Source organism: Myxine glutinosa, chromosome 2 (assembly GCF_964187855.1).
Source record: "Myxine glutinosa chromosome 2, kmMyxGlut1.1, whole genome shotgun sequence".
Classification (NCBI taxonomy): domain Eukaryota; kingdom Metazoa; phylum Chordata; class Myxini; order Myxiniformes; family Myxinidae; genus Myxine; species Myxine glutinosa.
This window is the reverse complement of record NC_136262.1, coordinates 263,280,852-263,297,621: the sequence shown is the minus strand read 5'-3', so window position 1 is coordinate 263,297,621 and position 16,770 is coordinate 263,280,852. Positions and strand designations below refer to the sequence as shown.

The window sequence follows — 16,770 nt, the reverse complement described above, 5'->3', positions numbered from 1 at the left end:
TGGTCTTCATCAAGGGAGGCGCAAAGTACCCCGCCCTTTATATGGGATCGTTTCTCTGTATGCAACTTTAACATGGGGACTGAAAATTAGTTTATTGGCCTCTACTTGACGAAATTGGCTGCACAATTTCAGATGTAAATGCTTTGTATGTCCAAGTAATATGTTCCAAATTCCAGCAATGTCCGTTTCTGCATTGAGTTTTATTTAGCAAAACCCTCGAATTGACTTTGGTGTTTGTCAGTCCATCCGTACATCCGTCTGTCCGTCCATCCATCTGTCCTTCCATCCGTCCGCCCAAAATGTGTTGGCACTCACATCTCAAAGGCTATACATTGAAACTAGCTGAAACTTCTAACACCCCCTACTTCCCCCTAACCTCAAGTTTGATGTCTTAATTACAAAAAAATAATAATTACCTTCTCTCCTCGAGGTCTCCCCTCCCCCGCCTGTGTACACGTGTTGACCCGACGGTTTTGCTTTAAAATGTTTAAACTCCCCCCTGCCATGTTGTATTCATTTGGATACTACAACTCGCTTTTTTTTCTTTCTGTTCAAAAGGCTGCAATCAATTTGCACATTAAATATTTCCATCACAAAAAAAAATTCAATCTCGTACAGTTGAACACCTGGCTTTAAAACTCTCTGGTCGCACGCAGTCAGTCATGGCTGTCGTCTACCGCCCTCCCAAACCACACCCATCATTCCTGTCTGACTTCTCCTACTTTCTGACCCAGCTATGTTCCCTCTCCCCCTCAATCCTCCTCCTTGGTGATTTCAATATCCACATGGACTCCACTGACTCCACAATAACCACTGACTTCACTGATTTACTCACCTGCTTTAACCTCACTCAACATGTCGACTTTCCTACCCATATCCGTGGTCACATTTTGGACCTTGTCTGCTCCACTGGATTAAATTTGCACCATCTCTCTGGCTCCGACCTCACCCTCTCTGACCACTTAGCCATCACTCTGACCATCAACATCCCCACCCCAACACCAAGGCATTATCGCACAATCAACTTCCGTAAGCTAAACGCTCTTTCACCTACCTCATTCTCATCAACCCTCTCTGAAAAAATGTCCACTTCTCCCTTCATTGACCTCCACACCCCTTCCGACCTCACTGACTACTACAACCACACTCTCTCCTCCTGCCTTGACCAGCTTGCGCCTGTAAAAACCAAAACAGTTTCTTTCACCCATTCTGCTCCCTGGTTTACCTCTGAACTCCACCTGATGAAAATAGTCTAGTAGGAAGACTAGGTCCCCCTGCACCCCCCGGAGATATACTTCTAATCAGTGTTTCTAGATTGGAAAATATGTGTAGAAAATGACTAGCTATGGCCCCAAGCTGAAAAAATGTCCCACATACCATTTTTATGCAAATTACTGCTGCAAATTTTATGCAAAATTATGCAAATTTTATGCAAATTTTTGATGAGGAGTAGAGTTGAGGGGTCTTTGAGGGCTTCATCGAGGTGCTCTCGGTTGCAAGACTGGGTCATTCTGAGAAGCACAGCAGGGTCAGAGATCATGATGTTCTCCTCCTCAGTGAATCTCTCCATCAACAGCCTCTCCATTGCCTCACACACTGTTTTGAGGCAAAAGAGGGACTTTGCGTAGGCCTTTCCACTGAGAACACCTTTGAGAGATCCACTTGTTACTAGTTGTGCCTCAAAGAGAATCTCTGCATATCCAGAACCACGCATCTTGTGTCCAGTGAGCATCCCGATGTAGTTCATGGATGTGTGGAAGGGTCCAATCGTTACTACATGACTAGCAAATTCATTTGGCCAGCGCCAGATGATGGGAAGGGCTTTCATGCAGACACCCAGATCAAATGTATTCAGGACCCATCTCTGACCCACCTCAGCAGTTGCTGCCTCGGAACGCTTCAGTAGCTCACGAACAACTGCGTTGTCTGTGATCGGTCTGTGCCTGGTGCCTGCATGGCATGGCAATGGCCTGCAGCCTGTGCCTGGGCGAGGGGGTTTCACCTCTGCAACTGGTTCTCCCCCACCCAGCAAATCAACAGTCGACTACTGCACGCCTATCCACCAACCGATCACAGACAACGCAGTTGTTCGTGAGCTACTGAAGCGTTCCGAGGCAGCAACTGCTGAGGTGGGTCAGAGATGGGTCCTGAATACATTTGATCTGGGTGTCTGCATGAAAGCCCTTCCCATCATCTGGCGCTGGCCAAATGAATTTGCTAGTCATGTAGTAACGATTGGACCCTTCCACACATCCATGAACTACATCGGGATGCTCACTGGACACAAGATGCGTGGTTCTGGATATGCAGAGATTCTCTTTGAGGCACAACTAGTAACAAGTGGATCTCTCAAAGGTGTTCTCAGTGGAAAGGCCTACGCAAAGTCCCTCTTTTGCCTCAAAACAGTGTGTGAGGCAATGGAGAGGCTGTTGATGGAGAGATTCACTGAGGAGGAGAACATCATGATCTCTGACCCTGCTGTGCTTCTCAGAATGACCCAGTCTTGCAACCGAGAGCACCTCGATGAAGCCCTCAAAGACCCCTCAACTCTACTCCTCATCAAAAATTTGCATAAAATTTGCATAATTTTGCATAAAATTTGCAGCAGTAATTTGCATAAAAATGGTATGTGGGACATTTTTTCAGCTTGGGGCCATAGCTAGTCATTTTCTACACATTTTTTCCAATCTAGAAACACTGATTAGAAGTATATCTCCGGGGGGTGCAGGGGGACCTAGTCTTCCTACTAGACTAAAACTCGTGCTCGCCAACTTGAAAGACTCCGCAATAAAACGGGTCTCACAGTTCACTCCCAAGCCTACAAGGACCACCTATAACACTACAAAGATGCCCTCTCCCGCGCCCGCTCTGCCGACTACTCTCAAATTATCCACTCTGGCTCCGGAAACCCAAAAGCACTCTTCTCGACAATAAACAAACTCCTCCGCCCCCTGAACACCACCACCCAGTCATTCACAGTAGACAACTGCATCTCCTTCCTCTCTTTCTTCCAACGCAAAATTGACAACATCTACAACAGCTTGACCACCGCCGCAACCGCTCCCCCTCCAACCACCTGCCCCCCCTTGTCCTGCCATCCCCTGTCTCGGTTCTCCCCAATCTCCCCTACTGACCTCTCTGAACTCCTCATAGGAATGAAAACTGCCACCTGCACTCTTGACCCCATCCCCTCCAGCTTTGTCAAAGCCTCCTTCCCTGCTCTCTCTCCACTTATCATTGCAACAATAAACTCCTCCCTGTCTACAGGCATCGTCCCACCTTCCCTCAAAATTGCTGCTGTTACCCCCATTCTAAAAAAACCTGGTCTAAACCCTGACACCCTAAACAACTTCAGACCCATCTCCAACCTACCCTTTCTGTCAAAAGTTTTGGAACGCGCTGTAGCCACTCAACTCAAACATCATCTCTCTGCCAATAACCTGTATGAAACATTCCAATCCGGATTCCGCTCCAACCACAGTACTGAAACTGCTCTCCTCAAAATCACCAACGACCTTCTCCTCTCCTCTGACGCTGGCAACCTCAACATTCTCGTCCTCCTCGACCTCAGCGCTGCCTTTGACACCATTGATCACACTATCCTCCTCACCCGACTTGAATCCACCTTTAACGTTACCGGCACTGCCCTCTCTTGGATTAAATCATACCTCTCTGACAGATGCCAGTTCATCTCCATCAATAACTGCAAATCCCCCACTGCTCCCCTCCCCCAAGGTGTGCCCCAAGGTTCAGTTCTTGGCCCCCTCCTCTTCATCCTTTACCTGTCCCCGCTCGGTCACTTAATCCGCCGTCATGGTCTCCAATTCCACTGCTTCGCAGATGACATCCAGCTTTTCATCTCCACCAAGTCCATCTCCACCGACACCCACTCTATCCTGACAAACTGCATCACTGAAATAAAATCCTGGCTTCAAATCAACTTCCTCAAGCTTAACTGTGATAAATCTGAAATAATCATCATTGGCCCAAAAACGCTCACAAAATCCACCCATAACTTTGCCCTCAACATCGACGGTATCCCAGTATCCACCTCCCCTCACATCCGGAATCTTGGCGTCATCTTTGACCAAACCCTTTCCTTCGACAAATTCACTAAACAGATCACAAAGTCAGCCTTCTTTCACCTGAAAAACATTGCCCGTCTCCGCTCATCCCTCTCATCCACGGCTGCAGAAACCCTCATCCACGCCTTAATCACCTCCCGTCTGGACGACTGCAATAGCCTCCTCTATGGTTCACCCTCAAAAATCACCAATAAACTCCAATACATTCAGAACTCCGCTGCCCGTCTACTTACCCATTCCCGGACCCGTGACCACATCACCCCCGTCCTTTGCAAGCTTCACTGGCTCCCCATCCCCCAGAGAATCCAGTACAAAATCCTCCTCTTGACCTACAAAGCCCTCCATAACCTGGCCCCATCCTACCTGGCTGACCTCCTCTCCAGACACACTCCCACCCGCAACCTCCGCTCTGCTGGTACCAACCTCCTGACCCCCTCCATCCGGACCAAATTCAGATCCTGGGGGGACAGGGCCTTCTCCATCGCTGCTCCCACCCTCTGGAACTCACTACCTCACACCATCAGAGACTCCTCCTCACTCACCACATTCAAAACATCACTAAAGACCCACCTGTTCAACACTGCATTCAACATTCAACCCACAGCATTTAACCCCTGACTATCTCTTCTCCTTCTCCCTCCTTTTGCTTTAAATATTTCCCTATTGATTCTTGTCTTTTTGCAATTGTTGTTTTCATGTATTGTTATGCATTCTGTTTGCCACTCTGTCAAAGCGCCTTTGGGCTTCTGGAAAAGCGCTATACAAAATAAATGAATTATTATTATTATTATTAGTTCTTCCTTTCTTCATTCTCTAAACTCGCACTCATTCCACCCCTCCTCAAACGTTCTCAAACGGATCTCTGATTTCAATATCTCAAGAAACACATTCTGGAATAATGTTAGATTTTCTTTAATCATTCAAAACTTTCAAATCTCCCTCTCCCCTCCCCTCCCAAACTCCCCCCTTGCTCCTCCCCTCCTAATCTTCCCCATCACCCATCCCTTTCAAATCTCCCTCCTCACCCCTCCCCTTCAAAACTTCCAACTCACCCCTCCCCTTCTAATCTCCCCTCTCACCCTTCCCCCTCAAATTTCCCACCTCACTACTCCCCCTCAAATCTTCCCCATCACCCCTCCCCCTCAAATCTTCCCCATCACCCCTCCCCTTCAAGCCTTCCCCCTCACCCCTCCCCTTCAATCCAACCCCCTTCACCCCTCCCCTTCTAATCAACCCGCTCACCATTTTTCTTCAATTCTCCCCTCTCCCCTCCTCCTCAAAGTTGCCTCTTAACTCCTCCACAAAGCTGGCTCTTAACTCCTCCACAAAGCTGCCTTCTCCCCACTTCCTCTCCCTTCCAACTCATACCTCCACATCCTCCAACCTTCCATTTCACTCTGCCACCCCTCAAACAACACCTCACTGTTCCTCATCCCATCACCATCAAACCTTTTGTCCTCATCCTTCCCCTTCTCCTAGCTCTCCTGCAATATCCGACAGTGTCTACAGGTCTCCCTACCTCCCCCTCTCCTCCCACATCTTACCCTACCCCTCCCCTCCCTTATCCTGTATCCGATGTTCCCCCTTCCTCTTCCTTAACAGTATGGACCTCAAACATCCGGGGCCTTCGCTTAAACCTGATTGATCTCTCCATACAGGTTGCTTCAGACAAACCAGACTTTATCTGCTCAACAGAAACTTTCCTCCTTCAAAATGTCTGATTCCTTAATATCTCTTCATGGTTACTCCCTCCTCTGGTATGATAGACCTGAGCCTCGTCCTGGTGGTGGGGTTGCTGGGTCTTTATCAAAAAACTCTCTTCCTCACTCTCCTTGCACTGCCCTCTCTCCACCTCACCCCAGGAGTACCTCTGGCTACAGCTTACTCTCCGCTCCCACCTTTTGTTCATATGTGTTCTGTACCGTCCACCAAACAGTGATGACGCCATTTACATTTCGCTGTCTGACAACATGGACCAACCTCTATCAACTCATCCCAACTCTCTCCTCCTCATATGTGGCGACTTCAACTGTCATGCCAGCTGGCTGAGTGTCGGTTCCTCTCTCACCAGCCATGGCACATCAGCAAAGGACTTCTGCGACTCATTGGGACTGACACAATCTGTCAATTTCCCGACCTGCATCTCGGTCAACGGTACATCATCTCTTCTAGACTCGGTTATGACTAACTTTTTTTTCTTTCTTTTTTTGTAGACAAGGTCGAGGCTCGTGTTAGAGCTAACATTACTCACAAAAAAAACGGACACACAAAACACAATAAAGGGAGCAGGAGACAAGATGGGGAGAGAGAGAGGAAAGCAGACAGCAGACAAGTACAATAGCAGAGAACAGGGACATCGGGAGATCTGTGGGAGGGAGAGGGCTTGCGGGAGGAGGCATTACATGGGAAGGGGAGTGGGGGTGGTAGAGGTAAAAAAAAAACACAAGGACACTGCTCGGACATCCAGGAAAGAAGTTGGTATTTCAAAAAAGTGGATCTGGGGTATATTAACGTGGGTATAAAAGATCAAGGTTTTGGTTGGGGGAAGATCAGAGATGGTGGTGAACAGCTGTTTTAAAGACCTGGAGGGAGGAGTGGGATTGAAGAGAGTGAGGGAGTTTGTTCCAGAGGTGGGAGAAAAGAGGAATGAAGGTGAGCAGAGAGTCTTGATTTTGGCATTTTAACCATAAGAGGGTTGCAGGCAGATCTTGTGCGACCTGTGGGAATATTTTGGGAGACAGAGCACAGAGAGGGCTGGGGGAGCAAGGCCGGAGAGGAGTCGGTAGAAGACAAAGACCACCAACCTGCCTGCGGTGAGTGAGTGAAAGGCCCTCAGAATCGGCTTCATCGCGGGAGATTCCAATGATTTTGAAACCTTTGTTTTCAACCGCTTGAAGCCAAGATAGGTGTGAGGCAGGAGCACCAGCCCAGAGGGGAGAACAGTAGTTTGTTACCAAGGTTGTCTAGCTTAGTGTTGATAGTGGTTTATTTTGTTCCCAAGGTAATCTAGTTTGGTGTTGATAGTCGTGGTTTAGTTTGTTCCGAAGGTAATCTAGTTTGGTGTTGATAGAAGTGGTTTAGTTTGTTCTGAAGTTAGTCTAGTTTGGTGATTGTTGTAGTGGTTTAGTTTGTTCTGAAGGTGATCTAGTTTGGTGTTGATCATAGTGGTTTAGTTTGTTCCGAAGTTAATCTTGTTTGGTGTTGATAGTAGTGGTCCAGTTTGTTCCGAAGTTAATCTGGTTTTGTGTTGATAGTAGTGGTTTAGTTTGTTCCGAAGGTAATCTAGTTTGGTGTTAATAGTAGTGGTTTAGTTTGTTCCGAAGGTAATCGAGTTTGGTGTTGACAGTTGTGGTTTAGTTTGTTCCGAAGGTAAATCCAGTTTGGTGTTTATAGTAGTGGTTTAGTTTGTTCCGAAGGTAATCGAGTTTGGTGTTGATAGTCGTGGTTTAGTTTGTTCCGAAGGTAATCTAGTTTGGTGTTGATAGTAGTGGTTTAGTTTGTTCCGAAGGTAATCTTGTTTGGTGTTGATAGTCGTGGTTTAGTTTGTTCCAAAGGTAATCTATTGTTGTGGATCTCTACGTCGGCCTTCTTCCCCTTAAGAAGGGGGGATTAGTCCCCTTGTTCGTGACTGACCGACGTGAGTCCTGACGCTGCACTGCTCCCTCCGGAGAGGGAGGAGCGCAACCCCGTTCGCGACCGCGGACAGATGGTAATTGCCGAGCGGTTTAGCATCCGCGGCACGAACTATAAACAAGCACTGACCCGATCCTTAACATTGGCCAAATCGTGCCACAGGTATTCAATGAGGGAAATCACTTAAGCGAAACGGATGTAAAGGAAAGAAAGGCAAGGTAGGAAGTAACAGGGTTTATTATTAATTATACACAAATCATCAAAAGAACCAAGGAGGAGGAAGGATAAGAAAATAACTGGACAGAAAGAAGCAAGGAGATACAGTGCAAATATTAACTTAACGATACAAGCTTACTTAGTAAACCCCAGGACAACATGAAAGACGGACAAACGGGCAGACTCACATGATGGGGAAATTGCAGATGGGATTGAATGCCGGCAGGACGGGGCACGGTCCAGAGAGGTTGCTTCGAGAAGGTGTCGGGGCCGGTGGCGTGATGCTGGTTTCTCCCGTGCCGATTCCGCAGTCAGCAGGGCCCAAGACGACACGAGGCGGCACAAGCTCCAGAGCAAGGGGGCAGCACGGCGAGGCAGTCCGCGCACGTAACCATTCGTGTCCGCATCTCTCTTGTGGGGGGCGTCGTCGCGGGTTTTATGTCACGCCTTCCCAAGCCATACCCACCGAGCCCGTCGTTGGTTGTTCGGGGCTCCACCCTTGATGACGAGGTGCGGGCTACGCCCGTAAGGTGGCTCCTCCCCCTTCTTCTCCGAGATTACCTCGTGGCTAATGGAGGGCGAATGCAGCAAACCCAGCAAATCTGGCACTTTGAAGATGCCATGGGGGCGTCGGAGGGACCTATCTTATTTAATTGATGCAACGCAATGAATTAGTGGACCACAGAGCCTTATACTGACATATATTAAGGACATAACTACCGAGGGGAAATCTATGATTTGCTACGTGTGTGCGATGGATTAACTAAGGGCGACCTTTGACCTTGATACTACAGAGGGTGATATTTACAACAAGTTTTACATCAAATTACACACACAATTCCCAAATCCTCAACACTATTTTTGTGTTGATAGTCGTGGTTTCGTTTGTTCCGAAGTTAATCGAGTTTTGTGTTTATGGTCGTGGTTTAGTTTGTTCCGAAGGTAATCTAGTTTGGTGTTGATAGTAGTGGTTTAGTTTATTCCGAAGGTAATCTAGTTCGGTGTTTATAGTAGTGGTTTAGTTTGTTCCGAAGGTAATCTAGTTTGGTGTTGATAGTCGTGGTTTTGTTTGTTCCGAAGGTAATCAAGTTTGGTGTTTATAGTCGTGGTTTAGTTTGTTCCAAAGGTTGTCCAGTTTGCTGTTGATAGTCGTGGTTTAATTTGTTCCGAAGTTAATCTACTTTTGTGTTGATCGTAGTGGTTTAGTTTGTTCTGAAGGTAATCTAGTTTGGTGTTTATCGTAGTGGTTTCGTTTGTTCCAAAGGTAATCTAGTTTGGTGATTGTAGTAGTGGTTTCGTTTGTTCCGAAGGTAATCTAGTTTGGTGTTGATCGTAGTGGTTTAGTTTGTTCCGAAGTTAATCTAGTTTGGTGTTGATAGTCGTGGTTTAATTTGCTCCGAAGGTCATCTAGTTTGGTGTTGATAGTAGTGGTTTAGTTTGTTCCGAAGGTAATCTAGTTTTGTGTTCATAGTAGTGGTTTAGTTTGTTCCGATGGTAGTCTAGTTTGGTGTTTATAGTCGTGGTTTAGTTTGTTCCGAAGTTAATCTAGTTTGGTGTTGATAGTAGTGGTTTAGTTTGTTCTGAAGGTAGTTTAGTTTTGTGTTGACAGTCATGGTTTAGTTTTGGGTTACCTAATGGTGCGTAGGCGAGATAGGGGGCACCTCCGGGACACAAAGGTGATCCCGGGGGAGGAGGCTGTTTCACAGCACCACTTGGTTGTCTGCGACACAAGGGTGAAAGGTGCGAGGAGAGCTCGGCGGGTGAAGTACCAACCGAGAATGAAGGTGTGGAGGTTGAAAGAGGTGACAGCGAGGAAGGCATTAAAGGAGAGTCTGAGTATGGTAGAGGGTGATGTGGTTGAGCTTGAAAGTGGTTGGATGTCAATGAAAGATAGTCTGTTGAGAGCCGTTGGTGAGGTATGTGGATGGACAAAAGGACCACCGAGGCACTCGGAAACATGGTGGTGGGATTATGAAGTTGGAAAGAGGATTGATGAGAAGAGGAAGAAGTTCAAGGAGTGGCAGAAGGCGAAGGGTACGGGAGCAGAAAAAGCAGAGCATGAAAGTTATAAGGCAGCCAAGAAGGCTGCAAAGAAAGAGGTAGCAAAGGCATAGGAGGCATGCAGGAAAATGTTCGGAGAACGGTTGGATTCGGAAGAGGGTCAGAGAGCGGTATTCAGGATTGCAAAGCAGATAGCGAAAGAGAGGTGTGATGTGATGGGGGTGAGTTGCTTGAAGGATTAAGTGGGACAAATCGTTGTGGACCCAGATGGAATTAAAGGAAGATGGGAAAGATATATGGAAATGCTGTTGAATACAGAGAATGAATGGGATGGCAACATCGAGAATAACCCAGTTTTAGGACCGGCAGAGAAGATAACTGAGAAGTAAGTTGAGGAAGCGATAAAAGCAATGAAGAGTAGAAAAGCGGGAGGGCCGACGGGAGTTGTGCGAGATATGTTGAAGGCAGCAGGAAGTTGGGGTGTGAAGAGAATGACAGAGATCTGTAATCTGGTGGTGAAAGAAGGCCGCATTCCAGTGGATTGGGAAATGAGTACCCTCGTCCCTCTATACAAGGGAAAGGTGACCCTCTGGAGTGTGGCTCATACCGAACGATGAAGTTATTGGAGCATGGAATGAAGGTATTGGAAAGGGTGTTGGAGAGGAGGACAAGGAAGAAGGTGAAGATAGACGAAATGCAGTTTGGATTTATGCCAGGAAGAGGAACGACAGACGTGCTCTTTATTGTGAGGCAGTTGCAGGAGAAGTACATGGAGAAGAGGAAGAAGTTGTTTCTTGGGTTTGTTGATCTGGAGAAAGCATTCGATCGGATTCCACGCGAAGTATTGACATGGGCATTGAGGAAGTTAGGAGTGGAGGAATGGTTGATCAGAGTAGTGATGGCAATGTACAAAAGAGCGCACAGCTGTAAGGACGAAGGACGGGAACAGTGGTGAGTTTGAGGTGAAGGTGGGAGTGCATCAGGGGTCGGTACTAAGTCCACTACTATTTGTAGCTGTGATGGAGGTGCTGGCTCAGAACATAAAGGAGGGTTTACCGTGGGAGTTGTTGTATGCAGATGATCTGGTGTTGATTGCGGAAAGTATGGATGGACTGAAGGAAAAGATGAACTGGTGAAAGGAATGTATGGAGACAAAAGGTCTGAAGGTGAGTATCAGAAAGACGAAGGTGATGGCAAGTGGTAGAGCATGTAGTGAGGTGGAAAGAACTGGGAAGTGGCCATGTGCTGTGTGCAGGAAGGGTGTCGGAGTGAACTCCATTCAATGTACAATGTGCGCTGAGTGGGTTCATCAAAAATGTAGTGGTCTGAGGGGGTCATTAACCGGTGTGGCAGCTACATTCAAATGTAAGGTGTGCACAGAGGGAGCTGCAGATGGAGGAAATGTTGAGTTGGATTTTGGAGACGGCGTGAAGCTGGAAGGTGTGAAAACATTTTGCTATCTCGGAGACATGCTGAATGGAGAAGGTGGATCAGACTCGGCAACGGTTGCGAGAGTGAGATGTACATGGAAGAAGTTTCGGGAACTGAGTGGCGCGCTGATGAGGAGGGGAGTGTCGTTGAAGCTAAAGGGAAAGGTGTATGCTGCATGTGTGAGAAGTGTTATGATTTATGGGAGTGAGACATGGGTAATGAACGTAGAGCAGCAACGAATGCTGGAAAGGGTGGAAATGCGAATGGTTCGGTGGATGTGTGGAGTATCGTTGAGAGAGAGAGGAAGACAAATGATGAATTGCGTAAGATGATGGGAATAGAGCCTGTCATGGATGCTGTGAAGAGAAACAGGTTGAGATGGTTTGGTCATGTGTTGAGGAAGGATGAAAGTGACTCGTTGAGAAGAGTGATGGAAATGAATGTAGAAGGAAGTAGAGGACGGGGAAGACCGAGAAAGACTTGGCTAAAGATGGTGGAAGAAAAAATGCGGGCAAGGGGGTTAACAAGGGGAGATGCAGAAAATAGGGCAAAATGGAGAAGATTGTCATGGGGACCACAAGGCTAACCCCCGCTCTTGCAGGGAAAATGGCCTTAAAATGCATGTTGTTGTTGTTGTTGTCGTGGTTTAGTTTGTTCCAAAGGTTGTCTAGTTTTGTGTTGATAGTGGTGGTTTAGTTTTGGTATTTATTTCGATAGAGAATGTTGTTGAGCACTTTCTGTCCCTCTCAGACTTGGTTGGCAGCTTATCGAGGAGAAGGGAAGTCGTGTTTCAAATCCCACAGTGTCTTGTGGGTCAGTCTTTGTGATGAAACCAACCCCTACAGCAAAGGCCTAGTTGCAGCCACGTTACGGCGTGCATCTCTACTACTGGTGTGGTGTGACTGCCAGATGCTGCAACAACCCACTGCCACTGCCATCTTGGTTCCTTCACCAATGTAGCTCCAAGTGTCGTGCTCTTTAAGCAGCATTGTGGTCCTTGCATGGCTGCTGTCTTTCTTCTGCATTGTGCAAGAATTTCTTTTGGGGGCTCTGATGGAATGAAATGTCTTTCAAGGTGCATTCATAGAGCCAGGTTGTTGTTGGTGATAGCCAACTGTATCAGCCTATGCGTTCCTATCGAGTGTCCAGTCGTGTGTTCCCCTTACGTCTGTGTTCAATGGTGTGTTGTTTATTTTATTTTATTTTTGGTGTTTAATACATTTCTACACTTCAGCATGGAATGCTTCATGATTCTTTGCAGCTTCACAGCCACTTCCTGTCTGCTGAGACGATTGGAGAGCTATCACCAACAAGTTTAAGTGATCTGTTCATTCGGCCTTTCTGCTTTTGTCTTTTCATTCCAGCAGAGGGCCTTTTGTATAATTTTCGATTGAAACGTTTCAAAATAAATGTCAGAGGTTTGAGAAAGCTCCTTTTGGAATAGTGATTCCCATGGACACACTGGTTCAAGTAACAGGAAAAGGTCCCATCTTGGTTGTTGTCAATATTCACTTTCAACACTGTCGATGTATCCACGATGTGGTGCACGATATTATTACATGCCCTTGAACCCACCGGAAGTACCAAATAATCTTTCATGTTCTGTGCACATGGGGACACCACGTTGACATGTTGCTTTCTGTACTCGATGCATTTTCCATCCACATTTGAAATGTCGATGAAACGTATTGCTGAGACACTTTGTGGTTCTCAAATGGACACTTGAAATGGTGACATCACCAAGCCATTTGAAAAAACCGATTATTCACGAAAAGACTTTCTTTGGTGGTGGTGGTGGTGTGTATTGTGCTGAAAACATGATTACTTGCAAATTCGAAAAATTTTCAAGTATATTGGTCGGCTGAGTTTGTTATTCTGTTTTTTTTTTATATCTTTGTCACTCGCCTACAAGTTGCAATTCTAAACCGATCGTCATGAAACTTCACCAAGTTGGAGAGGTCGTCACAATTGAGAAGTCTATTGATTTTGAGGTCAAAGGTCAAACGTTATCTGGAGGTCAAATATTTTCTAAAATCACCATTTTCATCAGATTGACTTGAAAATTGAACAGCATCTGTATATTGTCAATGAATTAGGAAACAAAATTTCCAAAGGAAATTGGTATCTATCTCTATCTCGATCTCAATCTCAATCTCAATCTCAATCTCAATCTCTGTCTCTATCTCGTCTTCACTTGTCATACCCTTCCTCCCATCCATGGTACACTGAAGCTTGTGGTGAGGCTGTTGCCCTGAAACAACTTGCCTTCGCCTCCTGGATGGCAAATCCAACAGAAGGCAATCTCATTTCCTTTCACAAAGCCCAGACCAAGTTTGTGTCTACCCTCAGGAGAGCCAGGAAACAATATCTCTCCACTCTCAAACCTGTCTCCTACCTCCAAATCCTGGTGGTGTCTGGTCAAATCTGTTTATGGTGTTTGTTCCCCTTCCATCCCCTCCCTTACCTCAAAAGGCTACACAGCTGACGCCACACGTGAAAAAGCCGAATGCCTCAACTCTGTTTGCCTAAAAATCTTGTGTCCCAAACCCATCTCTCTCTGTTCCCACCTTATCCAGTCGTACCCAGCTGCTCCTGGACTCTGTGTCCTTCTCTCCTGACAAAGTGGAGAAGTTTCTCTCAATCCTCGACTCTGATTCTGCAACCGGACCAGACGGCATCAGCCCACGGGTCCAAAATCCTGCTCTGCCGCTCCGTCTCACCCTCTCTCTCTTCTCTTCACCCTCTTTTGCTCAAGGTCATCTGCCATCTGCTTGGAAATCAGCCAACATGACTGCTTTGCATGTCAAACAAAAGGTGCAAAAACAGATCTTTGCAAATACAGACCAATCAGCCTGCTCCCAATAATCAGCAATGTCATGGAATCCATCATCGCTTCTGACAAATGCTTCTGCTTCTCTAATGGCTTGATCTCTGATCATCAATTTGGATTCAGACCAGGTCATTCTACTCTGGACATGTTGCTTCTGCTGGCTCAACAATGTATGGAGGCCATCAACGCCAAGCAGGAAATCAGAGCTGTCTCCCTTGACATATCTCGTGCCTTCGATACGGTCTAGCACCCAGCCCTGCTCACCAATCTCTCCTCCTATGGTATCCATGGAAGTCTCCACGCATGGCTTGCGGACTTCCTCTCTGGTCGTAGTCAACGTGTGGCCCTGAATGGAATACTCTTAACTCCTCTTCCTGTTCAGACTGGAGTTCTTCAAGGCAGTGTTCTGGGCCCTGTGCTTTTTTTCTGCATTCATTAATGATCTTTCTGACTCTCTGGAAAATCCTGTCTGTCTCTTTGCTGATGACTCCACTCTCTGCCACTCCATATCTCAACCCTCAGATTGGCAGGCAGCAGCCTCTTCACTCTCTGCAGGCCTGGATAATGTCACAAACTGGTCAAACAAGTGGAACATGTCTTTCAATCCTGACAAATATCACACTCTGACTTTGTCTCTCCAAAAAGACTGGAAAACCCTCCCATCTACTTTCTCAACAATCCTCTTGAAGAAGTTCTGTCACTCAAGCTTTTGGGCCTCACTATCAGCCATGATCTTTCCTGGGAAAACCACATTTCCAAGCTGGCCTCCAAAGCCAGTCGCCGACTGGGCATCCTCCATCGTGCGAAGTCCTTCCTTGGCACCTCTGAGCTCCTCACCACATACAAAGCTTTAATCGGCAACTTGATGGAATACTGCTCTCCCCTCTGGGCTAGTGCTCCTGCCTCACACCTAGCTCGGCTTCACGCTGTAGAAACCAAAGATTTGAGGATCATTGGTATCTCCCGCGATGAAGCTGATTCTGAGGGCCTTTCACTTTCTCACCACAGGCAGGTTGGTGGTCTTTCTGTCTTCTACAGACTCCGCTCTGGCCTTGCTCCCCCAGTTCTGTCTGTACTGTCCCCCAAATATTTCTGCAAGACGCACAAGAACTGCCAGAAACCCTCTTCTTGTGAAACTGCCAAAATCAAGGTTCTCTGCTCACCTTCACCATTTCATTCCTCTTTTTCCCACCTCTGAAACAAACTCCCACACTCTCTTCAATCCCACTCCTCCCTCCAGGTCTTTAAAACAGCTGTTCACCACCATCTTTTATCTTCCCCCATCCAAAACCTTGATCTTTTCTGCCCCCGTTAATGCACCCCAAATCCGCCCCTTTCAATCTCCGACTTCATTCTTGAAATTCCTGGTAGTGTCAATTTGTTTTATTCAGTGTACCCCTTCCTTCCCCCCCTCCTATCTTCCTCCCCCACCCCCCCCAGCCCTCTCCCTTCCACAGATCCACCGATGGACCTGCTCTCTACTGTTGTGCTTGTGTGCTTCCCTCTCTCTCCCCATCTTGTCTCCCCCTCCTTTTATTGTTTTATGTGTCCGTTTATGTTTTTTATGTGCTTGCTCTTACACCAGGCTCAATCTTGTAATACAAAAAAAAACACAATTATTTTTGATGTGAAAAGGTCAAAGGAAAACTCAAGGTCAAATTTCCAAAATCCTCAATTTTCATCTGAAAAATCATCAATTTTGATATTATTAACTTGAAAATTAAACACCAATTACATAGTCTAGCGCTGATTTGGGAAACCACCTTGTTAAGGTCAAAAGGTCAAACTTCTAAAATTGTCAATTTTCATCGTTTAAACTTGAAAATTAAATAGCAATTCCATAGTGCATTACTGAATTGGGAAAGCAACTATTTTAAGGTCAAAAGGTCAAAGGTAAACTCAGTCAAACTTAAAATATAAATTTGACTATCAGTTTGACTTCAAATATCAGTGACTCAAAATCAAACTTCAAATATCAATTTTAATCCGATTGACCTGAGCTTTGATTAAGATCGTCAATTTAAATCTAAATGAAATGGACAACTTCATGTATCCATGGCAACTGTTTTGGGAGGAGAGGGTTGGATTTTACAGTTATCATGCTCTGCATGGCGTCGTCTTGTTTGTTTTGTTGTTTTTTGGAACTGGACGTTCGTGCAAGATTTTGTCAATGGACAATGTTTGGTATAACAAATGGTTTGGCTTTGTAAGCTCCCGAGCCACTGTACAATAACCCTTTCTCCTCTTCTAGAGCCTCATGGTGAGCCTGGACAGCTTGCTATGTGGAGACGGTTCTCTCAGTCTCAAGGGTCTGTGCCTCAAGCTTCTGCTGTGCCTCATCACGGTACGTATTCTGTGCTGTGGAACGCATATTGTCAATTGTTAAATAAGAAATAAATTGGGCAAAAATAAACACTGGAAATCAGAATTCAAAGCAAAACAAAAAGTGTTGGCTGGTTTGACATGATTATTTGTTGAATCGTAGTGTCGACTGGGACATTATGATTCAACACCTTTACGTTGTCCCACCATGCTGATTTGGGCCTACAGAGGGCATGAAACCTAAGTGTAGCA

The 16,770-nt window shown here is 46.2% G+C and overlaps 1 protein-coding gene across 2 annotated transcripts in view; it reads left to right on the top strand.

Annotated features, from left to right (window-relative positions):
• The window catches only part of ARMH3 (armadillo like helical domain containing 3), a 128,042-nt gene that overhangs the window by 11,354 nt on the left and 99,918 nt on the right, over window positions 1-16,770 (top strand). For both annotated transcript variants that reach the window (XM_078772521.1, XM_078772522.1), the window contains exon 5: window positions 16,448-16,540. In XM_078772521.1, coding sequence (XP_078628647.1) covers window positions 16,448-16,540 — 93 coding nt within the window. The remainder of the gene's footprint in view (window positions 1-16,447; window positions 16,541-16,770) is intronic.